Source organism: Mandrillus leucophaeus, unplaced genomic scaffold (genome assembly GCF_000951045.1).
Source record: "Mandrillus leucophaeus isolate KB7577 unplaced genomic scaffold, Mleu.le_1.0 Scaffold25, whole genome shotgun sequence".
Classification (NCBI taxonomy): Eukaryota; Metazoa; Chordata; class Mammalia; order Primates; family Cercopithecidae; genus Mandrillus; species Mandrillus leucophaeus.
This window is the reverse complement of record NW_012102587.1, coordinates 4,265,423-4,291,326: the sequence shown is the minus strand read 5'-3', so window position 1 is coordinate 4,291,326 and position 25,904 is coordinate 4,265,423. Positions and strand designations below refer to the sequence as shown.

The following is a 25,904-nucleotide window of genomic DNA, read 5'->3' as shown; positions in this document are numbered from 1 at the left end:
TAGGTCTGCCTGAATCTAAACATAACACTGTTTCTGTGTCTACCCTCACTTCCCCGGGGACTCCTTGGTAAAATCAGGTTCACAGACAATCTCGCTTTCTTATTAGAAAAGTTCTGTCTGCCACACACGGGCTCTGACGAACCTGCAGGCAGGAAACAGGCAGCCTCCACCCGGCACTCTCCCGCCTCCATCCCTGCTGCCAGCACAGGGCATGCAGAGCCCTCACGGTGACCCATGGCCCCGTGTGCCGTGCAGCCCCCAACAGTTAGGAAACTGCCTGCAGCTCCAGCACTGTCCCGTCACAGCGTCCTCAGGGTCCATGTGGCCTGTGTGTCTGCAGAGCTGTGTGGGACAGCAATGAAGCCAGCTTCTGTGTTGTAAGGCCTGCAACCCAAGGCAGAGAGGACCCTAGCCAGACCCCCTCACCCCCACACTCAGTGACCACGCTGGACAAAGAGCCAGGAAGGGCCCCCCAGACAGCTGCTCCCTAAGGCTCCACTGTCAGGAGGGCCATTCTGCCCCAGAGGGCACCAGAGGCTGTCTCGGGTGGCTGACCTCATGTACCCTCAAACCAGTCCTGGTTTCACCCGGTTAAGTTCTGGGCCGCTGCCCCACCCGACAGCGTTTACAGGGGTGTTTCTGAGCACTAAAAGTTGTGTAAATGCTAAAGACAGTTGTGACTGCAACACGAGTTAGCTACTCTGAGATCCAAACAGAAAGGAGAGGAGACCCAGAAAGGAAGACTAAGAAAGGAAAGCACGCCCGTCTTCATTCCAGGAAACCCAGAGAAAGAAAGGTGGGACGTACCCTTCGCCGAGGCCAAAGCTGTTTGGAGAGCCATTGTAGCTTGGGGACGGGGCGCTGTTCACCTGGTAGGCCACGTCGGGCCACGGAGAGCACTGCAGGAGAGAGCACAGAGCCGAGCTGGGATCTGGAGAGGTGCTGAGTCGCGATCCCCAGGTCCTCCCCAGCAGGCACGCACTGACACCAATGCACGAGACCCCGACCTGTCAAACTGCGCTTCCCCAGTACCCACAACGAGCCATGGCCAGGCAGGTTCCGAGGGCCACAGGAAGAAAACCAGCAGAAATGTTCAGAAGTCACCCCTCGAGCAAGGGAAGCGCGCAAGGGGTCTCTCTGGGCTTCCCAGCAGTAACACCAGAGAGGAAACCTCACAGTCACGGGATTCTTGAGTCGGTCCAGGAGAGAGAAAAAACAAAACCGGCCAGTTGCTCAGAAACAGCTTTTCCCGGGAGAGACAAATTCGTGTAAACGTCTGTTATAGGGAGTGCTGGGCCACAGGCAACTTCCAAACAAAAAAAATAAGCAGTAAGAGTCAGTATTACAACCTGTGCTATTTGCAAAAAGAACCTGCCGACAGGGGCAAAGGTCCTTGCGCAATCACCAAAAGCAGCTCCTCTCGGTGAGATTCAACCGTGCTCATTCCATTTGAGGCATTCTGCTAGGGGCTACGGGAGATCCACAAACACGAAAGATGTGATCCTTGCCCTCAAAAACACGCTACTACGGAAGCCGAAAACAGATGCATGTGGAGTCTCCCAAAGAAGGCAAGGATATACAGGTTTTGCCTGCTGGAGAAAGTCCATCCAGCAGAAAAAGTTCCTCTCTTCCCTTGCCTGCAGTGATGCCTCTTCAGAGAGGGCCAATTTGAAGCATTCCTGAAGATTTACTATCACCCGCCAAACTACAGTGTTGGTAAATATTTAAGTGTTGTGAGTGTGGGCTCGAATCTGTTGGTGCTAAATCCTACAGCCCAAGGAGGAAAGCTGAACAGCCGGTAGAAGAGGCAGCCAGCGCCTCCCAGGGTGGGCTTTCAACTAGACTGCACTGTGGCAAGGGCTCGGACAGACCTGGCAAGCGGCTCACCAGGACCTCTCTTCCTAGGGGCAGTCAGCAGAGGAGCAGAGAGGTTGAGGCTCAGTTAGGGAGAGAATGGTATCAAGAGGTGGGGACACTGGGCAGTGGCACCAGCACAGGCATGAACCAAGTATGGGAAGAAACTAGTCTGGCCTCTAATCCATAAATGCAGTCCTTGCATCCTGCCACTCCTTTGTGGGCTGAGGGGGAGGCAGGTGACTGACCTTCAGTCAGATAAAACGCCAGTGCACATCTGTCTGACCACAAAATTAGCTTTTACATTGTCTTGTTGCAAATATCCTTCTGCATGTACACACACGCATATACATGCAGCTGCTCGTCAGCCAAGACCGGGCCACCATTCTCTTAGATGCTCCAAGCCTCACCCCTAACAGCCTTAATCCTACCATGGCTGGCAGGGACCTTACCCACGTGGAGGGCCTTCTGAGGAAGTCCAATTACTCAATGAACAAATAGCACTACCAATTAGTCAGCCTGACTGCAGAACACAGTGGGAAAGAGTCACACAAAAATTCCCAGTGAAAAAGGAGGCACTAGCTGCAACTCGGAAAGGGAAGAGGTTAGGTACAGTGGCTCACGCCTGTAATCCCAGCACTTTGGGAGGCCAAGGCAGGCACATCACTTGAGGTTAGGAGTTCAAGACCAGCCTGGCCAACATGGTGAAACCCTATCTCTACTAAAAATACAAAAAAATTAGCTGGGCATGGTGGCACATGCACGTAATCCCAGGTACTGGGGAAGGCTGAGGCAGGAGAATCACTTGAACCCAGGAGACCGAGGTTGCAGTGAGCCGAGACTGTGCCACTGCACTCCAGCCTGGGCAACAGAGTGAGACTCCGTCTCAAAAAAAAAGGAAAAAGGGAAAAGGAAGAGCAAGCTCCTCAGGAGTTCCCATGGACATATGGAGAGCTGGAGCAGGCTGGCATTGCTGTCCGGGTTAACAGAAAATACAACCAGGCAGCAAAATAACAAGTGCCGACACCCTCCAACCCAGAGATCCCACTGAGAAAGGAAACCTGCCGACTGCTTCCCGTGTGCAGACCTTCACACGCAGTTATTCACTACACCACTGCCTGAAACTCCAGGAGCTCAGAAACGACCCCGCATCCACCAACAGGCCATCACACACGATGCCACGCAGCTGGGTAAGGAACTAGAAAGCTGTAGGGATCAGGCACCAAGATAAGCTAATAATGGAAAAAAGCAAGGTGTGTCTATGTACACTGCTGGTGTATAAATGCAGGCACGGGGCAAACATGTGTCTACACTGGCTTCACCTGCAGACAAAGTTGGGCCAGATGCACAAGGTTTCTGACCTGGAGGGGAGACACCACGAGGCAGGGATGGCACTGAGAGGGATATTTTCTGTTGTACATTCTCTCGTACCTTTGGAATTTAAAACTATGTGAATACATTACCTACTCAAAAACACAAAGGAACCTAAATTGGGAAAGCACAAACGCGTTCATAGGGAGCAGAGCTGGAAGTTATTTCTGAAATGCCTCCCGGGCCACTGGGTCTTATCAGATGGACACGAGCTCCAGACACTGGAACCCACCACGGCGGAATAAGCACTCTCAGAAGCACTCAGCCAAGATGGGCCATTTTCCAAGAATCTAAGCCAGCAGCCCCGCTCCTGGTGGAAGGCCCTTGAGGCTCTGTCCCCGCACCCAGCCGGCTCACCTCTGTGAGGATGGTGGTTTCATAGGACGGCTGGTATTTCTCCTTCTCTTGGGCAGTTCTTTTCTCCATCTTCTCCCGGTCAGTCTTCTGTTTCCGATCGGCTCCCTTCGGCTGCGAGCACAGAGGACAGAGTCCAATTAGTCCCAAACTGACAGAGGCAGCAGCTCCCAAGCCCTCTCCTGCTTCCCACCTCACCCAGGGCCCCAGGGTGCAGGAACTCAGGGGCAGGACAGCACCTATCTCCCCTCCCATTCCCCCTGACTGTTTCCCCATCTGAGGAACTCGGAACCTGCCACGGGTCCTGCACTCTGCTGCTCAAGGGGAAAAGATGGTTTCCCAGGGCCACTCGCTTATGAAAAGGAACCCTGGGGACCCACAAGGAATCCCAGTGCATTCCTTGGGTTACCCAGGGAGAGCAGACGAAAGTGGAAGAAGTACAGGCTGCTGGTCTGGATTTAGTCTGTGCTTGCAACCTGAGAAATCCTGGCCATAAGCTGAAGGCCTCCTTACCCTCAATGCTCAGGACACCTGCTGAGCCCCAGCTTACACTCTGTCTGCAGGGGAACGTCTCCATCCAGAGAGAGAGCCTGACAATCGCGGGTGCTTTGCAAACCAGAGCAACTTTCGAAGGGTGTGTAGGCCTCACGCCTACTATTATTCCCTTCATTTACAGAGTGGGAAACTGAGGCTTAACGGGTTCATCAGGATGGGAGAGGATCCAAGTGAGAGTGGCCAGGTGTGCTGCATCGCAGGCTGGGCCCACGGGTGCCACCATGGGGGGCCTTCTCCACCTCGCTATGTAGTCTGCTGAACATTTGCATCTTACGAGCTCACGCCCACTTGGCGAAGTCAGATGTAAAGACTCCAAGCAGTGCTGGAACCGAGCAGTTTTACTACGCACACAGCAGGCTACGTGTGGTGGTGGGCAGATGATGAAAACAGTCGTTCAAGCTCAATGGCACCTTGAGGGATTTTCATTCCAGGGGCACCTTTCTCAGGCTACGGCTTTTGGCTCCCAGATCAAGGGTTTTTAGGGAGCATCTCTTAGAGCGGTGGTCCTCAACCTCCAGGCTACGGACTGGTGCCGGCCCCACGGCCTGTTAGGAACTGGGCCCCACAACGGGTGAGCAGCAGGTGAGTGAGCAAAGCTTCATCGTCATCTTACTGTGAAGTAAATACCTCACAGTACTTACAGCCGCTCCCCACTGCTCACATGACCGCCTGAGCTCTGCCTCCCATGTCAGACCAGTGGCGGCATTAGATCCTCATAGGAGGGCAAAACCTTTTGTGAACTGCACCTGCAAGGGATCTAAGCTGTGTGCTCCTGATGAGAATCTAATGCCTGATGATGGGCCACTGCCCGCCCTCACCCCTATGTGAGACCATCTAGTTGCAGGAAAACAAGCTCAGGGTTCCCACTGATCCTGCATTATGATGAGTTGTATAATCATTTCATTATATATTACAATATAATCATAACAGAAATAAAGTGCACAATAAATGTAATGCACTTCAATCATCCTGAAACCATCCCCCTCTCTTCCGTGGAAAAACAGTCTTCCACAAAACCAGTCCCCGGTGCCAAAAAGGTTGGGGCCCCGCTGCCCTGGAGTGATGCCTGCCCTGGATGAAGCAGGATGGCAGAGGTCACACCGGGATGTGAGTAACAGATCCAGCATCCTGGGTGAGAGTGGGGTGTGTGGCAGCCATACTCCCACGACCTGGCCTCCCTGCTCCACCTCCAGCTCCTGTTCCTCAGGAGACTCCTCTTCCACGCACAGAGGGTACAGGCAAGGGGGGGTTGTAGCCAGACCATGGCGGAGCCTGCATGCGGGGCACGCACTGGGCCTTGATGAGGCCTGGAGGGAGCTGGTTGCTCAGAGAGGAGCCCTGCCTTTCCCTTCAGTGACCCTGACACCTCACACAGCGTCTCAGGGAGTGGCTTCAACAAGCCAGGCTTCCCAGCAACTGGGGTGACTGGCAGAGGGAGGGGTGACAGGCAACTTGGCTCAGCTCAGCCTGGCTTGTGCACACCAACTGCATCTGTTATGTGAGCGGGGACAGGCAGGTGGGAGGACACCTCAGGCATTCTGAGGAGCCAGTTTGGGGTGACGAGGGGCTCCTGCCACCCCTACTCTCTGCGGGAGATGCCAAGGCCTTCCTCGGGGCACTGAGACCAGGCAGCTTCCAGCCCGACTCCCCAAGCAATGCCTGGCATGGGTTAAGGGGCCTGGTAGACAGAGCCCCCACTCCTAAGCTTGACCCAAGGCATAGAAGGGGTACACAGGGCACCCCATGGGGGTGGAGATGCCACCTCACTTCTCTCCTACTGCCCAGCACAATGTCTCCCCAGGGCACACACCTTGACAGCAGCAGAACTAACCTGACATCCCTGGTGAGGGAGTGAACCGCTACCTGACCGGGGCCAAGGCTGGCAGAGACGCGGTCTGCACATGAGGGGAGGTGGTAGCAACAGTGAACCGCAGGCTAGGCAAAGACCACAGCACACAGCCATGCAGGTGTCCAGGACCGTCAGATCCCAGAGCAGACAGTGATACCACGGGGCTGCCGTGCCCACTGCTTGGTGGACATGGTCGGCAGAATAATGGTTCCCAAAGATGGCTGTTTGCTAATCCCCAGAACCTGTGAATACGTCACCTAACATGGCAAACGGGGAATTGAGGTTTCAGATGGAATTAAGAGTGCTACGCAACTGATGTAATGGGAAGACTATCTGGGATTAACTGCGTAGCCCCATGTAATCACAGTGTCCTTACAAAAGGAAGAGGGAGGCAGACGAGAGGTTGGGGCTGCCATGTGAGAAGGACTCAGCCTGCTCTTGCCGGCTCTGAGCACAAAGGAAGAACCATGAACCTAGAAATGGCTTTAGAAGCTGGAATAGGCAAGAGCCGCGCCCAGAGCGTTGGGAAAGAAACACAGGCCCGCTGACACCTTTAGCCCAGTGAGGACCATTCCGGACTTCTGACTGCCAGCACTGGAAGATAATAAATGCACACAGTTTTAAGTCAAAAGTTGTGGCCATTTGTGACAGCAGCAATAGGAAACAAGCAGAGCAGAGGAGCACAGCTCCCCTTGGAGGCCACTGCTCTGCCAGGAAAGACGAACACACATCCCTCCTGCCACTTCTGCCTCCCACTTGGGGCCGACATCACTGACTAACCAAGGCGTCCCAAACCACAGAGCTGGGCCGGGGCCTCAGAACCCTGTGCCACAACTCCCAGGCAGCCTGGCTGTGTGGTCTCCTGAGTGCAGACTCCATCAGCTCGTCCTCAGCCCTCTCTCCTGCAGCTGTGATGGTGATGGCGTCCCCAGATCACGGCCCAGTGCTCACTGTGGCCCAGGCTCTGTGAAAAATGGCACCATCCCTGTCTCCAGGGTTGCCCCCAGGTTTATGGTTCTACCCGTGGGCATTTATTCCCACTTCCATTCCAAGCATGGGTGTTCCACGGGCCCGTGCCTTCGGTCTGGGGGAAGATCAGCACACACCCAGCTTTCTAAAGGGTCCAGTCTAAAGCAACTGCCTCTTGGGTCTCCAGACCCAGAAGATGGAACTTTCTCAGCAGGCTCCAAATACACTTGAATGGGAAACAAGAGGAAGCTGGAATAAGCACCAGGGCTGGTTACTCAAGGCAATTCCGGCCCAGAAGGTGGGTCCACTACTTCTCTGCAGACATCTGCCAGAGTGGCCCCGGCAGACAGGGCCTATAGGGGCTGGGGACTGTGGGGCTGGGGCCTGCTTGGACATGGGTTGCCCTCACGCCCTGAGAATGATGCAAGCTCATGCAACCCTCCACATCTCCCTGAGGCCACACAGGACACTGAGCTGTATCGCTGGCTACTATCTTCAGGAAATAATCAGTCCAGATTGAAGAGATGGAAAATAGTGACAGGCGACTGTAAGGAATGAAGCAAGGAGAGAAAAGGGAGACGGTCCCCCTGAAAATGTTTCTCTAACAGGAAGTCACTGCAAAGAGAAAAATGGCTTCAAGTCCTAAACAGGAAGATCCGAGGCCAGGCCTCCAGCAGGGAGGGATTCTTGCTTTGATTTTTAAGGAGAATCCGGACGTGAGCACCCCTGAGCTACTATAATGTGCTTGGGAGGAAAAAAAGCTAAAATGTACAAATCCAATCATTCTTATAGAGTAGCGCCGAGGACCGACAGCCAGGACGGACATCCACGCCGATGCTTCTGCCGGAAGCTGAGCGGGTGCCACAGGTGAAAATATGCCCCCAGCAGGGCAGCAGCAGCCTGTGGTGCCTGGACTTGCAGCTTGTGCGCATTAGGAGTCCAGGTAGAAGCCAAGTGCTAAAGGGATGCTGCATTCCTTGCCGGGCCTCTAAGAGGAATCTCTAGGGTCTCTGCGGGTGAATGTGACCACGGGCCAGGCCAGCAGCAGGGCAGGGCAGGGCAGAGCCTGCGAAGCCATCCTACCTTGAACACCTTGATCTGGCAGCTGGCTGAGTGCAGGTGCTCCGTGTACTCCCCATTCTCGTTCTGCTTAAACGTGTCAATCTGGACTCGAAAGGGCACTCCCTTCTCGCCCCCGTGCTTCCTGGGGGTGAATTCTGTGCTGATGCAGTGTACCTGGGAGGAGAAACGTTGGGCAGGTGGCAAGGCAGCACCAAGCAGGGCCCTGGATCCCCCAAGCGCCCCCTCTATGTGGAGGTGTCCTTCCCTGCCTGGTCAGTGCAGGCCTGCCCCGACCTTCCTGCTCCCCCCGATACTCTGTCCACTCCATCAGGCCGGTGGCCTCCCTGCTCCCCTCCCTGCAAAAGACACACATCCCCACTTTTGTCTCTTTACTGTGGAGGCCCTGCCTGACCAGTTAAGTCCCCACCACTCCCCAGGTCACTGACCCCAATGACCTCAACCTAACTCCTCACCCAGATTCCTTTCCCTTGGCAAATCCTAGACGGAGGACAGGGACCACAGCACAGCCCTAACCCCTCTCTAACGTCCTGGTGTCCAAGCTACTCAGGCCTGGCTGGAAGCATAAGCAGAAGGCTGGAACCATTTCTGTATTTCTGGTAAGTTCCTACTACATAAATGGACTCGATATCAATGTATTGTTATAATACTGCAATAATATTATAAGAATCCAATATATAATTACAATAATAACAATGTAATAATTTTTAAATATATTGAGAATATTGTAATTGCAAAAAAAAAAAAAAAAGAAAGAAAGAGAGAAAGAAAAGATTGCTAACTTTTATTGAGTGATTCCTAGGGACCAGGCAGTGCTAACAGCTCTGTATTCATTATCTGATCTATAAGATGGGAGGTTAGAAAACTAAGAGGCTCAGAAAGGGGAGGAGACTTGCTCAAGGACACACAGCAAGCGAGAGAGGCGGGATCAAGGCAGAACCACAACCACAACAACACAGTCACATCCTTCACCACCGTGATCTCACGTGGCATGTAACAAAAGGCTGGATCCACACCAGCGCTTGACAACAAAATAATTCATTCAATAATAGAAACTATAATAGAAAACATGTTTACTTTCAAATGATTTATGTTGGGAAATACTCATGTATAAAGCTTATATATTCTATGGGCAAAACCCAGATAGAATTCTAAAACCCTCCCCACTCTGTTCCCTAAATAAGGACCAACGAGCTCTGTGACTCTTCGCAACACTCATTCTCTCTCTCCTGCAGTTTCCTACTCAGTGACAGGGAGCAGAAGCTCAACCAGACCCTTCCAGATGGGTTAGTTTTGAGAAACTGCAAGCCGGCCACCCCGAAGGCTAGGTCTTCCCCTGGAGGGCAAGCTCCCTGTGGCCCACCTGGATGAATGCAGAAGCTCTCTTCGCAGGATCCCACAAAAACTCCACTGCATTCAGCTGGGTCGGGCTGGCCCTGGGGTCCAAGATACCAACAGACAGTGGAATATCTGCATACACACACACACACACAGAAAGTGCAATTGTCAGCCTCTCCCAAATATTTCGGGAAGGACCCCCGTTACAGGTCCCAATTCCTTCACCCCATTGTGAAATGCCGAAAGCTCTGAAGAAGTTTTGCATAACTTACTGGACGGAAAGCCCGACCTGAACCACAAGCACTGTGTCGTCTTCACCCCATTATGTATGAACCGTCATTTTATTTTGCTACAGAAATATGACCGTGCTTGGCTGCCTGTTGGAGATGTTCCCTAATGCTCTGGGTACACACACCGTATTGCCATTCTAGCTTCTGAATTTCAAAACCCACCTGGCCACAAGGATTATGGGTAAAGGACTGTGGGCCAGTCCCTGAGGCCCCAAATTCCATTTCCATTGCCGATCTATCTCTGTGATGCTCACGGTTATCTTCAACACTTATCAAAATCCTTTAAGGCACCATCCTTCCGCAAAGCCTTCCCGGAACTCCCTGTGAGCAGGTCTCTCAATTCCACAGACCTTTCTTTTCCACTGAAAACGGGTACTCCTTGAGGGCAGGACCCAGTGTATGGTCAGCTCTGCAAGCTCCCGTGGGGTTTTACACAGAGCAGGCGCGAGCTAAAATGCCTTCTCGGCATAAGTCCCAGTGGCATCCAGGAAGAACCCAACGTGGCGTGGGTGCCTCGAGCCTTGCCTGGCCTCTCCCGGCCAGGAGACTCACCGATGTCCAGGATCCGGTCTCCCGGCCGGCTCCACCGCCAGCCCTCCAGCTGCTGGTGCTCCGTGTACTGCAGCCGGCGGTCATGGAAGACCACGCGGATGATGCTCTGGGGAGGGAGGCCAGCAGGGGAACAAGTGACCATGGGGGCCAAGAGGAACCCGCCTCTTTTCCCTGAGCCACAGCAAACCCTCCCACCTTTGAGGCCCCTCCTCCTGCAGTTTCCTTTCCCAGTTCTCAAGCTTCGCCCACTATCCCCTCCTCAGATCCCAGTAACACTAACAACAGCAACAACAGCGATGACTACCATTTGTCCCGGTATTACTAAATGCTGTGTGTTTATGTCTAATTTATTAACCCTTTTGTGCAGATGAGCAAACTGAGGCTCAGAAAAGTTCAACGCTGCCAGCCCATCTAACCCCCACCTAGGCAACAGGCTCCAGGGAAGCCAAACAGGGGCTGTCTCACCATTGAGGGCTGAGCTGAACCTGGCCTCTCCCTAACCTTCCAGTTACTCGTGCCCAACTCCAGTAAGCCCAGGTGCCCAGACCCTAATCAGGCCCCTCTCCCCGAGGCGGTGAGAATGGCCTGTGAGGCTTACCTTGACATATTTTGTGTTCAGATCTTGAAAGTCGCCCAGCTTCCGATTCTCCAATAGTCGGATTTCGTAAGACTGACCTGGATGGGGGTTAACGGGACATTTTCCATTTCTGAGTGTTCCTAAATTTGGGGTTCATCCAGCTAGCAGCCTTCTCAATACCCTCAGTGCCCATCCAGGCCTCAAGGCCCTGGGGAGCAAAGCAGAGAAGAAAGCCCACAGCCAGCTCAGCTCACTCTCTGGACTGACATCAGTCTGTCCACCCCGCCTGGTCGAGCCTAGGATACCCCAGGCAATATACCGTGTGACCCTACTAGAGACAGCACCTCTACAATGTTCAAACAAACAGAATCCAGGAAAATACAGTTAGCATTAAAATCTCTGAACACAAACTCATACGTCTCTACAAACCCTCCAATACCTTAGGATGGAGAACACAGCTACTGAAATTCACATTACAGGGTAAATAACCAACCACAGCCTTTCTGAGAGCAGGTTTGAAGGAACGAAGAAGCCTGTTAAACATTGTCTCTAATAGGAGAATGCAAAGCATGTTCCCCAGTTAAAAGAATTCCATGCATTTGAAAGGGTATGGAAATTATATTCAGGGACATATAACCAGCACAGGCTGGACAAAGAATATAAATGGAAAAAACATCCAGCCATAATAACAGAACATTTAAAAACATCTATGAAATCTGAAGGAAACTACACACATTTTATTGAAATATAAAATATACCATGAATAAACAGGACACACCATGCTCCCAGAAGGGAAGACTGTTATATATATATCTCAAATGATGTCAATTTTCCCAAAATTAAATGTTGAACTACAATTTTACAAGACTCTAGCATATATCGCAACTTAATAAAGGATGTTTTACAAATAATACAATAAATCATTTAATAATTGGTATTGGTATATCTAATTAGCTTTTTAATTTTTTATTGTTAATAATTATAGACTCTTAAGAAGTTATAAAAATATGGCCAGGCACAGTGGCTTACACATGTAATCCCAGCACCCAGCTGAGGCAGGTGGGATCACTTGAGGTCAGGAGGTCAGGAAGTTCGAGCAACCTGACCAACATGGTGAAACCCCGTCTCTACTAAAAATATAAAAATTAGCTATGGTGGCGTGCGATTGTAGTCCCAGCTACTCAGGAGGCTGAGACAGGAGAATCACTTGAACCCAGGAAGCGGAGGTTGCAGTGAGCCAAGATTGCACTACTGCACTCCAGCCTAGGCAACAGAGCAAGACTTGGTCTCAAAAAAAAAAAAAAAAAAAGTACATTAAAGTCCTGTGTACCCTGTGCCAGCATCCCCCATCGCAGCATCTGATGGAACCATGGTACATTATTAAAACTGCAGATCTTACTTCAATTTCTCCGGGTTTTGCATGTTCCCTCTCTCTTTTTCTGTAGGCTTGTATGTGTATAGATCTATGAAATTTTATCACATGTGGAGACTAGCTGTTTCTTTCCGAGTGCAGATCCTCACAGCAAATATCAAAACAAGTTATCATTACATTAAAAAGTCAATTTCTTGTGGAGGAATAGGGAAGATGTTCATCAAAGAATACAAATTCCCATTAGACAGGAGGAATAAGTTCAAGGGATCTATTGAACAACATGGTGACTATTGTTAATAACAATTAATTGTATTCTAGAAAATTGCTAACAGTCTATTTCAAGTGCTCCCACGACAAAAAAATAATAAATATGAGGTAATGTCTATGTTACTTAGCTAGACTCAACCAATATACAATGGATACGTATTTCAAAACATCATGTTGCACATGATAAATACAATTCTCATTAGTCGATGTTTTTAAAAGTCAATTTCTTAAGGTTTTACTTTACCATGAATGACTATTTATCAGATACTCAATAAGAAAGAACTTTCTGAACCTAAAACCAATGGAAAGAAAAGGACATCTGGCTATATAAAATTTAAAATTATTTCTATATATGAATATAAAAAACTTAATGCAACTGCAGACTAGGAAGAGCAAACCCAGTGACTATGGGTTTTTATTTATTTTATTTTATTTTTTGAGACAGAGTCTTGCTCTGTCACCCGGGCTAGAGTGCAGTGGTGCAATCGACTCACTACAGCCTCACTCTCCCAGCTCAAGCTATCCTCCCACCTCAGCCTCCCAAGTAGCTAAGACTACAGGCAGACGCCAGCATGCCTAATTTGTTATTTTTGTAAAGACCGAGTCTCACTATGTTGCCAAGGCTGGTCTCGAACTCCTGGGCTCAAGTGATCCCCCTGCCTTGGCCTCCCAAAGTGCTAAGATTATAGGCACGAGCCAACACGCCCAGAAAAGAGCCATTATATAGCTCAAAAAGCAATTCATTAGTACTAAAATACCCCTGTAGTGGGTTGAATGGTGGTCCCCAAAAAGATGTCACACCCTAATCCCCAGAACCTGGAAATGTGACCTTATATTTGGAATAGTAGTCTTAGCAGACACAATTAAGATTCTGAGATGAGGAAGTCACCCTGTATTATCAGAGTGGGCCCTCAATTCAAGTGTGCTTATGAGAAACACAAGAGACAGAAAAGAGAGGAGGCACCATGTGACCACAGCGGCAGAGACTGCAGTGACGGCACCGCGGGTCAAGGAAGCCTGGGGCCACCAAAGCTCGAAGTCTCCCCAAGATCCCCCAGGAGCATAACCCTGCTGAATTTCCGACTGCTTGTCTCCAGAATGGTGAGAGAATCATTTGTTGTTTTAAGTTAATGCATCTGTAATTAACACGTTTGTATCCACTTGTTACAGCAGCCACAGAAAGCAAATACACTCCCACCCTCACCAATGAATAACGGAATGGACAAAGAATATGAAATTAAATCATTCATTCCAAACGTTTGTTCACACCTATCATCCCAGTGCTTTGGGAGGCTGAGGAAGGCTGGTCTCCAACTCCAGCCTGGGCAACAGAGCGAGTTGCCGTCTCTACAAAAATAAAAACGAAAGGTTTGCTGAGCAATAATTTGATGCCAAATGTGGTGGGTGGGAATCCTAGGAACAGGGAGGGCAGCAGAGCCACACGGCACATGTTCCTGGAGTTCTCACCACAGCTCCCCACCGGCCAAGACGCTGGCCGAGCACAGCCATGTCCACTGGGCCATACTCCGTCTCAGCTATTCCGAAGGTCTCTGGTCCCATGCCAGTGAACACTTCTTGACCACGCCGAACCCCAGTGCTGCTCATGGTGACATGCTGGGCACCTTTCCCATCAGAGGGAAGAGGAGCAAACCCCAAACTCTCGTCCTGCCCACTTGCCTGTTCAGATGTGACTCCTAAAAAGGTCTTGCTGCCGTATTCAATATGGCCGACTTTCTGAAAAAGCCAGATTGCATATATTTCCAGGCTCCTGAACCAAGAGTCCAGCACTCCCTTGATATCGACATAAAATGCTCCTCACACACCCTAACTGGTTTTTCCAGTGTCCTCTGCCTTTGCAGATAAAGAACGCAAGCCCTAGCATGAGGCCCAACATCCAGGTGGTCATTAAGTGAGTTTACGGGTGCCACAGGGCCCAATTAGCACTGACCTCCAGGCTCTGCAGGGCAACCTCCACTTACGCCAAACAGCAGGCGCCTCCTGTCCTGTAGAGAGTAATTTCCAGGCCTGAACGTAAGGGCAGCCACTTGGAGGGTAAAGCCATTGAGGGAGGCGTTAGGCTCAGGATCACAGCTTCTCCTGGGCCAGGATCACCGCTGCATGAGCCTTCTGCACCAGCAGCGGGGTCCTGATCCACACACTTCACCACCAGATCCTCCTTTCTAGCCATGCAGATGGACATCCAGCCACCCTCTGCGTGCCTACCCCCATGCCAACACGGTGGGCCCAAGCTGACCTCCCACCTAACTCACACAGCACAACAGCACCATCCCAAAAGCCATGCAGAAGCTCACACACAGGCTGACGAGCAGGCTGAACTGACCTAGGGCACAAGGGCATTTCTCTACCTGACCAGCATCACTGCTGGGCGTGGGTGGGAACCAGAACAGTGGGCTATGAGAAGACGCGGGTTGTGTCTGTTCTGCTCACAACCACACTGTGTGCACACAGTAGGCACTCAGCAAATGTATACATGTGATTTCACCTTCTTTACAGTGCTATAGTGCTGTTCTCTGTTAGCATTACAGGGTTTGCCAAAGTTAAGACGCACTCCTGCCCTCAGAGGGTTGACAATCCCCTGGAGTACATCAAACAGTCCTGGAAGAGCCATATTATAACACTGAAAATTCCGTAAGAGACGAAGGGGGCCCAAAAGTGACCAATAGGCATCCAAGATGAGGCGGGGAGTGTGAGACAGGTTCAAACCAGGGGATGAGAAAACACGTGACATGGGCTTTGAAGAGTGGGCAGGATTTCTGTAATTCAGGGGAAGAATGATAAAGAAATCCCAAAGCCAGCCAGGCACAGAGGCTCACGTCTATAATCCTAGCACTTTGGGAGGCCAAGGCAGATGGATCGCCTGAGGTCAGGAGTTCGAGACCAGCATGGCCAACATGGCGAAACCCTGTCTCTACTAAAAACACAAAAATTAGCCGGGCGTGGTGGCGCATCTTGTAATCGCAGCTACTCTACTCAGGAGGCGGAGGCAAGAGAGTTTGCTTGAATCCGTGAGGCAGAGGTTGAAGTGAGCCAAGATCGCGCCACTGTGCTCCAGCCCGGGCAAGAGAGCGAGACTCTGTCTCAAAAAAAAAAAAAAAAAAAAAACACAAGAAGAAATCCCCCAAAGCAAAGCACAGCCAGGCAGAGGGGGAGGAGTGCCTCTAGGGAACAGCTGCAAACAGCTCCATTCACAGAGTGCTTATGTGTGGCAAGGCCCACTCAGGTAGTCACGCACCTGGCTCTCCAGATGAGTGGCAGCAGCAGTTAGGATCACCCGCCCTGCTGGATGGGGGAAGCAGCGGCTCAGAGAGGTGGCCTGACTGGGGCAAGCTCACACAGCTCGTAAGTGGCAGAGCCCGGGGCGGAAATCTGGGTTTCCAGAACCCTCCACACTTGCCACATCCCACCCGGTGGGTGTCACGTGCTGGGCACAGGACAGCTGTAGTTGTCCATGATTCTCTCTCAACCTCTCCTTTCTGGAAGGCATCTGCTTCCATTTTGCACACAGATTAAAGTGTGCCGAATGTCGTACAGTGTAACTCCCCAAGTTAAGCTTTCTGTTTGTTTGTTTCCTACGTTCTAAACAATGATCCAGGAGGGAAAACGGATCATTGTAGAAGGTGGTGGTAAAGCTTGTTCTAATTTAGGAATTGTAAAATGTGTGTTGGGGGGCAGGGTGGAGCTGGTCTTAGAATCAAGGAAATAGGCTAAAAATAACCAAAACTGAATTGTCATGTAGCTGTGTGCCAGTACACTGCGAGCCCCGTATGTACATCATTTCACTTAGTCCTCTCAACAATCCTGTAAGAAAAGTCTATTGTTGCCCTATGTTATAAACGAGGAAATTAAGTTCCAGAGAGGTGAAGTGTCCTATTAAAGATCAAACCTGGTCTGTCTGACACCAAAGGTGGGACACGCGGCCACCGGGCCGCCCCTTCCGCACCTGCACACAATGTTTCGTTACTGCAAAGGTCCCACCTGGCTCTAATATTCAAGGAGTGTATCTATTACATTTCCCCTGAACTTCTTGATATTCATTTTATTTCAGGACCTTCTTTGACACATCTAAACCCTCCCGCTTCTCCCAGGGCTCAAATCCCTACTGTCCCATGCCCTCAGCTCTCTGAACCAAGATGAAGCTAGAACTCTCATGGATGTATAACCACACTGTGGCATAAAATTTAGATATTTGTTTCCTTGCAATACACTAGTCCCCCTGAAACATATGTTGCCATACTCTGAACATACTATAAAGTCATGGCAACTAAAACCATGTTGTTTTGGCACGGGGAGAAACAGAACAATAGGAGAGAACGAGGAGCCCAGACGAGACTTCCTTATTTGGAAACTTGATATATGACACTATAAATGATGATGGGTCCATCTTTCCTCAATAGGGTGGGATAACTGGTTATCCATATGGAAAAATTAATCCTGACCACATAATATATATAACAAATTCTAGGTGGCTGGGGCACAGTGCTTCGCGCCTGTAATCCCAGCACTTTGGGAGGCCAAGGTGAGAGGATCACCTGAGGTCAGGAGTTCGAGACCATCCTGGCCAACATGGTGACACCCCATCTCTACTAAAAATACGAAAATTAGCTGGGCACGGTGGCAGGCGCCTGTAGTCCCAACTACTCAGGAGGCTGAGGCAGGAGAATGGCTTGAACCTGGGACGGGGAGGTTGCAGTGAGGCGAGATCACGCCATTGCACTTCAGCCTGGGTGACAAAAGCGAAACTCCATCTCAAAAACAAAAGCAAACAAAAATACAAAAATTTACCCAGGCGTGGTGGCGGTGCCTGTAATCCCAGCTACTCGGGAGGCTGAGGCAGGAGAATGGCTTGAACCTGGGAGGCGGAGCTTAGGTTGTTGGAGGGTTACAGGTGCAGCCAGCAGAGACTTTGGCATATAAGAGGCCTTGCAATGGCCCCAGGAAACCTCTGGGTCCAGTAAGAGCTTCAGCAGGAGGTAGAACCATACTGGGCATGCAGTGCCTGGAAAGGCTTCAAGGCGACTCCCTCCAAAGACCTGGCCCAACCCTACACTGTCAGGCTATTAAAGGCCTTTTAAAAGCTAGCAGGGAAGGAGCCCCAGGTTACTTTGTGATGAAAACTAGTGAGCAGGTAGCTGCCAGCCCAGCCCAGCCCAGAGGAGCCAAGGTGACCTTGAGAGTGGCAGGGGCTGGGGAGGGGCAGTGACAGGCTCCACCCACCACCCACCCCCACTGCAGGCTGAGCTGAGGCCCCCTCTTGCCTCCCCTCCAGCTATAGCCTGAGGGTGTCCAGGCAATACTGTCCCTCCCAAGGGAGGGGTGGGGCTCCTCAGCTGGATTTAGGCTGCCACACCCTGCCACACCCCACCACCCTACAAGAAGGATGGCCTGAGCCACACAAATGGGTGCGGAAACTTCTCTACCCCAATCTCACAGCTGTGCTCAGACTCCGCCCCCTGGCCCCTCCTGCCCTCTACCCACCTGAAGAGCAGCAGGGGGCAGGGGGAAGGCTAGATAAAATACACAAGTACTCAGTTAACCTTTGTGCTCTCCCTCTTCTCACCTGCAACCCACAAGTCCAACACCTTCCAGCCCAAGCATCAGCAAACCTTCCCCGTCAAGGGCTGCATAGCAACCATCGTCAGCTTGGTGGGACCTGAGACCGCCCACACTACTCAACTCTGCCACTGCAGCCAGGAAGCGGTCACACACCACACAGGAATGAATGGGCAGGGTGGCAATCCATTCAAGCACTGTGTTTTTAGACACTAAACTTGGAACTTTCATGTAATTTTTCTTCTGCCTGTTGACTTCCTTCCTTCCTCCCAACTTCTTTTGGCACTTTGCAACTTTGCCCACCCCTCTTCCTTGAATGAGGGCTAAGTCACAGCCCCTCAATGGACAACGGAAAGCTCTGAGAACAGGCCCGCCACCAGTTCACCCGAACCAGGTCACCCCTACGCCCAGCGCCATGGACAATACTGGTACGTGGTCAGTTTTTAATTAACAGTGACAGAATTTGGTGTTAAATTCCTTACCAGCAAATAACAGAGCTGGAACTTGTTAGCCAAACCATGAGGAACACGAAAAGATGCTCCACCTCACTCATATAAAGAAATGCCAGATGAAAACAATGCAGCCAGTGCCTGATCATCTGTCAGATGGCAAAAAACTAACAGATTGCTGGCAGCCCACAAGGACAGCGATGTGGGGAAACGGGCCCTCGCCTCACACATGCTGGAGCTGGGAGATAACAAGCCACAGCCTATGGGGCACTTTGGCCAATACCCATCAATATTAATAAGCGCCCAGCCATCCCATCACCAGGACTCCAGTCTACAGAACTGCCAGCTTATGTGCTTAAAAAAACCTGAATAAGGCTGGATGTTCAAAGCAGCAGTACTGCTACAGCCCCAAACTGGAAATCAACAAAATGGTCAGCAATCACGTTACTACTGAACCATGGAGCCATCACAGAGGAAGAGGCGCACAGCTTCACCCACTGGTCTGCAGCATGTCCACCTCCTGCAAGGACCACTGAGGACGCGGCATCACCTACTTCTTGTCCCTGCCCAAAGTGCACTGCCTGAATTTCATCATGAGGAAACACAAGCAAACGCCTACAATCTCCTGGCCTGTCCCTTCAGAAGCATCAACATCATGAAAGACGAGGGGAGACTGAGGATCCGTCCAGATTCAAGCGGGGTCAGCAGTGGCACAACTAAACACAACGTCCAGTCCTGAACCGGGTCTGGATCAAGCCAAAAAGCTGCTATGGGACATCAGAACAACTGGCCCTATTTTAATAGGGATAGATGATAGGTGAGGGTATTATATTGATGTTAAATTTCCCAAATTTGATAATGTGCTTGTGGTTATATAAAAGAATGGCCTTGTTCTTAGGAAATACATGCTAAAGTATGAATAAAAGATCATGTTGTCTGGTCAGGCGCGGTGGCTCACTTGAGGTCAGGAGTTCGAGACCAGCCTGACCAATATGGTGAAACCCTGTCTCTAGTAAAAATACAAAATTAGCCGGACGTGGTGGCTAATCCCAGCTATTTGGGAGGCTTGGGAGGCTGGGAGTAGGTGGGTAATCCCAGCTACTTGGGAGGTTGAGGCAGGACAATCATGTGAATCCAGGAGGCAGAGGTTGCAGTGAGCTGAGATTGCATCACTGCACTCCAGCCTGGGCAGTAGAGTGAAACTCTGTCTAAAAAAAAAAAAAACAAACAAACATGTTGTCTGCAACTAACTCTCAAAATATTCAGGGAGGAAAAATATATATAATAGAGATATCTAAATCAATAGCTATCCCTATCTATACATCCCTCTATAGAGCTATAGATATATATACATCTATAGATAGATACACATAAATGCACACAGGTGCATCTATAGAGATAAAGCAAGTATGACAAAACATGAAAAACTGGTGAATCTGGTGGAGGATATACATACTAACCATAATAACTTTTTAATTCTTCTATAGTTTGAAATTGAAAATTACTTTGAATTAGAAGTTAAAAAATAATTTTAAAATTAGGATTACAAAAAGGCTTAGGCAGTCCTAGGTCTGTTATAGATGTAAAAAGCCATCCATCACACACACACGAAAAAGCAAGTTGCTGAGTACGTATACAGTGTACTGCACTTTTGTTTTAAAATAAGTTATACTCAAACCCGTATATTTGTAAGTCTAATATATACATCTAACAATAGGCAGAGAAGGACTTTTCCCTGTTACATTAGATATATCCTCAGTATTGGCTTAAAAAAAAAAAAAAAAAACTAGGGACATATTGCATCTGAATTTGAAAAATATGAAACAAAGAAAAGAGGGGAACATACTCCACACTGTTCCAAGTACATAATGGATGTTCACAATACAGTGCTTGGTATTTATTTTCCCAGTGTCAGGTTGGTACCCAAAGGCCAATCAGACAGGTGGTATCTGGGGAAGGGAGTCCAGTTCACAGAGCACGAAACACACACAGTCCGTGTAAGATGGGGAGAGGTCTCATCAACCCAGGGTCTCATTGAGAGATCACCCTGAAGAATCTACAGTACACTGTGACTGCGCCCATTTCAGAGATGAAGAAACTAAGGCCCAGAGAGGTGCTGACGGGCCCAAGATCACAGTGCAAGTTAATGGCAAAGACTCAGTAGCCTACAGCCTGGCCCAGGACAAGAGGGGAAAGGGAGCTGGGGTCAGGTCAGATACACCACCTGGGTTGAGTCAGATGCGCCCATACTCCAGGACCACAGCTGAGTTCTTAAACCTCTCAGCATTTCACTCTCAACATCTGCAAAATGTTTTTTGCAGAAGTCTTGTGAGGATTAAATGAGATAATGTACTTCCCTCCCACATGTATTAATAGTAAGTACTCAGCAAGGGCCAGCCAAATAACAGGTACTGTATGCGCCCTCCTACAGAGCCCCACCCAAGCACAGGTCACTGTACTCTGCGCTGCACACAGAAACTGTCCTCCAGCCTTCACACAGCTCCACACACCAAGTGACCTCATTGCCAAGGTCACAGAGCCAGCTGGGACATGCCCCCAGGCAGGGATAACTCCACCAGGCCATCCACTGTCTTGCAGGGTCTGCTGCTGCAACCACAGCACTGCCCAAAGCAGGCTGCCCCTCTCCCAGAGGGCCTCCCCTGGGTGGTGCCCACCAGGTGCTCCTGCAGAGCAGCATGGACAGCTAGAGTGGCTGTGCCCCAGTGAGCAGAACCCCGCGCAGGGCCTCCTGCCTGGATCACGGTGTTCCCAAAAACAGGAGGCAATTGCCTGAGCTAGCCAAGATTTACAGGTTGTTTACTTTCCAACAGTTACTGGTTTGGGTAATTAATGCCACATAAAACATAATGGAGGCCATCATTACCACTGAGAAAGGAGGGCTGGATGCCAACAGTCCTGTAATAATGGTAGATGCAGAAAGCGCAATCCTGAACTCATCGTGCCCAGCACACATGGCCTACCTTGTCACTTGCACACGTGCAATATTATGCAAGTGTCTATTGACACAGAACGCTCACACATAAGACAGCATACTTCACGGAAAACGCTTTGCCAGGAACAGACCCTAATCCTGAACCTGATGGACCATCACCTGCATGACCTTGGGCAAGGCATTTGGCCTTCTTTTTGCAGCTGCTTACGAATGCCACTGGCTAGGCATCACGTCTGGCATAAGATGAATCCAAGTAGACGCTTGCAAGATAGTTACTGGAGGCTCCTTAGAGAAAGGACTGTTTACAGAGCTGGGGCAGGCAGATTACAAGAGGAGACTTAAGCACCTGTAGTGCCAAAAAGTGAGGAAATGCTCAAAGAAGAACGAAGCCATGTCAGAGCAACACAGGCACCAACGCAAAGGAGCTCTCGATGGCCACAGCTGAACAATGTAAACAGCAAAGAAACAGCAAAATGATTTCATTTGTGCCCACAGAATAAAATAACTATCCTTGAGTCTATACTGATAGAGTAAATGAATGAATAAGTTAATGGTAGAGAAGGAAAAATTCTTTTATAGTAGCATTCCAATTACAAATACAGAAAGGAGAAGAAAATCAACAGAAAATCACCATTAGGCAAACAACACAATAATAACTGGTGTGGACACAATCCAACAGTGGATGCTAAAATAAGTGGGCAAAAGATTGAGGGGAAAAAGCAAGCTGTAAACAGTCTCCAAGTCACATCCTCCACCCCAAGATATTTATCAATTACAAAGGAGGAAAGGTAACTTTACGGTGGAGAAACCTGGCAGACTCTACCCTAACTAAATCAGCAAGCGAATAGCACCAGCAAAAGACACATCAGCACCATGATCCCCAGAGCACTGCTGGGGACACGACGTCACTTCAGTAGCAGTCTTGCCAGAAATGTACAACCCCAATCTTATCATTTAAAAAACATCAGGCAGACTCAAATTGAGAAGCATTCTACAAAATCAAGCTCTTGGCCAGGCATGGTGGCTCATGCCTATAATCCCCACACTTTGGAAGGCCAAGGCAGGAGGATTGTTTAAGCTCTGGAATTGAGAGCAGCCTGAGCAACACAGAGAGACCTCATCTCTTATTTATTAAAGATGATAATAATAAATTAAAGTAATAATAGGCCGGCCACGGTGAGTGGCTCTTGCCTGTAATCCCAGCACTTTGGGAGGCCGCGACAGGCGGATCACAAGGTCAGGAGTTTGAGACCAGCTTGGCCAACGTGCTGAAAATCCCGTCTCTACTAAAAATACAAAAATTAGCCGGGCATGGTGGCGGGCGGCTGCAATCCCAGCTACTTGGGAGGCTGAGGCAAGAGAATTGCTTGAACCCAGGCAGTGGAGGTTGTAGTGAACCGAGATCGTACCACTGCACTCCAGCCTGGGCGACAGAATGAGACGCTGTCTCAAAAAAGTAAAATAAAATAAAATAAAATAAAAAAGAAATAAAATAAAATAATAATAAAGCTCTTTAAGTCTGAGGGTCCCGGAAGACAAGGAAAGACAAAAGGACTGTCACAGATCGATGAAGGCTCAGGAGACATGACAACTCCCCTGCAGTGTGGGATCCCAGAACAACAGACAGTGGTGGGAGAAATGGTAAAATGCACACAGAGACTGCAGTAGACAACAGAATCATACCAGTGTCGGTTCCTGGTTTCAGTAATTGTACTATTGTTATGTAATAGGTTACATTATGGGAAGCTGAGGACAGGGTACCCAGAACTCTCACTACTATTTTTGATACCTTTATGTCTAAATGTATTTCCCCTCCACAAAATCTACTGGGTCCCTATAGGAACACTGACATACTCATAAGTACTTGGACACTTAACAACCATTTTTTAAATTGTTTGATTTGCTCTCATACTGGGAATAGTGTCTCTTTTTTCTATTTTTTGTTTTTGTTTGTTTGTTTTGAGACAGAGTTTCGCTCTTGTCGCCCAGGCTGGAGTGCAATGGCACGATCTCGGCTCACCGCAACCTCCACCTCCCGGGTTCAACCAATTTTCCTGCCTCGGCCTCCCAAGTAGCTGGGATTACAGGCGTGAGCCACCACCATGCCCAGTTAATTTTGTATTTTTAGTAGAGATGGGGTTTCTCCATGTTGGTCAGGCTGGTCTCGAACTTCCGACCTCACGTGATCTTCCCGCTTTGGCCTCCCGAAGTGCTGAGATTACAGGCGTTAGCCACCACGCCTGGCCCTTTTCTATTTTATTTTATACTTTGTTATTGCTGGTACATAGGAATTCACCAATTTTACTAGTTGAATTTGTATCCATAGTAGATGAACAATATGAAACCATAGATAACTGATTTTGATTTACAAAATGGCAAGTGCATATGGTTTAACCTAATATCATGGTTCTTGCAGACCCATAAGCAAAAAGCCAAAAGAAAAATGAGCCATGGATATCAACTGTCAGTTTTTGGCAAAAGAAATACAAAGGGCATACAAACACAGGAAGATGCTTAGTTTCACTTGCAACAGTTACTAGAAATCAAACAAACGCAAATCAAAATAAGATGTTGCTATTCTCCATGCATATGAGAAAGGACTCAAAATGTTGACAATGCCAAGTGTGGAGGCAGGTGTCCTCCTGTACCAGAGGAAGGGATATAAACAGGTACTGTCTCTTTGGAGGGTGACTGGACAAGGCCTACAGAAATCCTAAACACATACATCATTGCCATTTGTGTGTGTGTGTTTAAGACAAGGCCAGATACGCATCTTTGCTTGTTTATGCCTGAAAATATACTGGAGCCAGGGATAACATCAGCTGCCTCTGAGGAGGGGCACTGGGTGCCTGGGGCAGAGATGGGAGACTTACCACAATCCCTTTTACCACTTAAATTTTGAACCAAGTCAATGCATTAACTTGCCAAAAAATAAATTTTGAAAACCTGAAGAAAAAAGAAAAAAAAAAAACACCTGCCCTGTAAGTTAGTGGGATAAAGGATAGTAAAGAGGAGAAAAACCAAATCTCTAAAGATAAGGGCAGAATCATGACTCACTCAGGCATCTCCCCTCCAAGCCCTGCCACCTACATAGGCTTGCGGCTCAGAAGGGGGGACCCGTGTGCCGGGCTGAGGGTCGCTGCATGACCACATCAGTTGACCCCAGGTCTCAAAGGCAGGGGGCCCAGCCCACCTGGCCACTGGCTTTGTACTTGCTCATATCCAACCCCGACCACCTGCCTGCCCCAGGCAGCCCCAGGTGGTGTCCCAGCCTCTGGTGAGAAGGCCTTTCTGGAACAGTCTCTCCTAGGGCAACAGAGCCTGCTTCTCTCTCATACCCGGGGTATCTAAGGACCCCTTCTGGAACTGCTCCTCTACTCCCAGCCTCTGGCTGCAGAGTGGAGATGGGGAAGGTGGGAACAGGCAGGGTCAGTTACACCAGGCCCACCTCTTGGGCCACCTTGGTCTAGGTGAGCAGGTGACCAAGCCAGACCCGCAGTCCCCTCCTGGGAGTGTAGAATCAGGAGGGGAACGAGAGCACCTGTCTCTCTAGGCAGCTGAGGCCGTGTGCTCTCAGGAAGCTCTGGTGGCCTTGCTGTCTGCTGTCTGGCCACAGGGGCAGGGATGCTGGTGGGCAGAGCTTGCAGAAGGCAGCTGCCCAGAGAGGAACAGACTGAAGAGTCAAAGAATCCTCCCAGCATTTGAGCCCCTGCCTCCCGTGTGCTACAGGGGCCCAGTTTTGGGGCACACCCTGCTTTATGAGGCTGGCAGATGGCCGCCAGTCTGTTACCCATACCCTCTCCATCATGAAGACACACACTAAACAATAAACAACAACAAATAACAAGTGTCGGCCGGGGAGAAGCTGGCTCCCTCCTGTATTGCTGGTAACGATGTGAAATAGTATAGCTGCTTTGGAAAACAGTCTGGCAGTTCCAGAGTCACCATTTGACCCAGCCATTCCCCTCCTACAAATATAACCAAGAGAAGTGCAAACATAGGTCCACACAAAAATTTTTACACAAAGGCTCACAACAGCATTATTCACAATAGCCACAAAGTAGAAACAGTCCAAATGTCCATCAACTTCTAGTTTAAATAAAACGTGGTACATCCCACAGTGGAATATTATTTAGCAGTAAAAAAGGAATGAAATACTGATATACGTTCAACATGAAGACCCTTAAAAACATGATGGTGACAGAAAAATGCCAGCCACAAAAGACCATTTGTGTGATACCATTTATACGAAAAGTCTAGAATAGGCAAGTGTGTAGAGATAAAGGAGATTACTGGTTGCCTGAGGGCCAGGGAAAGGAGAATGGGGAATGACTGCTAGGGGTGCAGGGTTTCTCTAAGAAGGGACAAAAATGTTCTAAAATCAGCTGTGATGGCTTAGTATATTAAGTTGAATACTAAAAAACATTGAATTTTATACAGTAAATGGGTGAATTGTAGAGCATGTGAATTATATCACGAGGAAGCTTTTTTTTTTTTTTTTTT

General features: G+C 49.4%; 1 protein-coding gene across 1 annotated transcript in view; it reads right to left on the bottom strand.

Moving 5' to 3' along the window:
- Positions 1–25,904, bottom strand: part of TFCP2L1 (transcription factor CP2-like 1) — a 68,850-nt gene that overhangs the window by 14,188 nt on the left and 28,758 nt on the right. Inside the window, exons 5-10 of the mRNA XM_011983463.1 lie at positions 10,811–10,887; positions 10,213–10,318; positions 9,396–9,502; positions 8,036–8,188; positions 3,583–3,693; positions 808–899 (exon numbers count right to left, since the gene is read on the bottom strand). Coding sequence (XP_011838853.1) covers positions 808–899; positions 3,583–3,693; positions 8,036–8,188; positions 9,396–9,502; positions 10,213–10,318; positions 10,811–10,887 — 646 coding nt within the window. The remainder of the gene's footprint in view (positions 1–807; positions 900–3,582; positions 3,694–8,035; positions 8,189–9,395; positions 9,503–10,212; positions 10,319–10,810; positions 10,888–25,904) is intronic.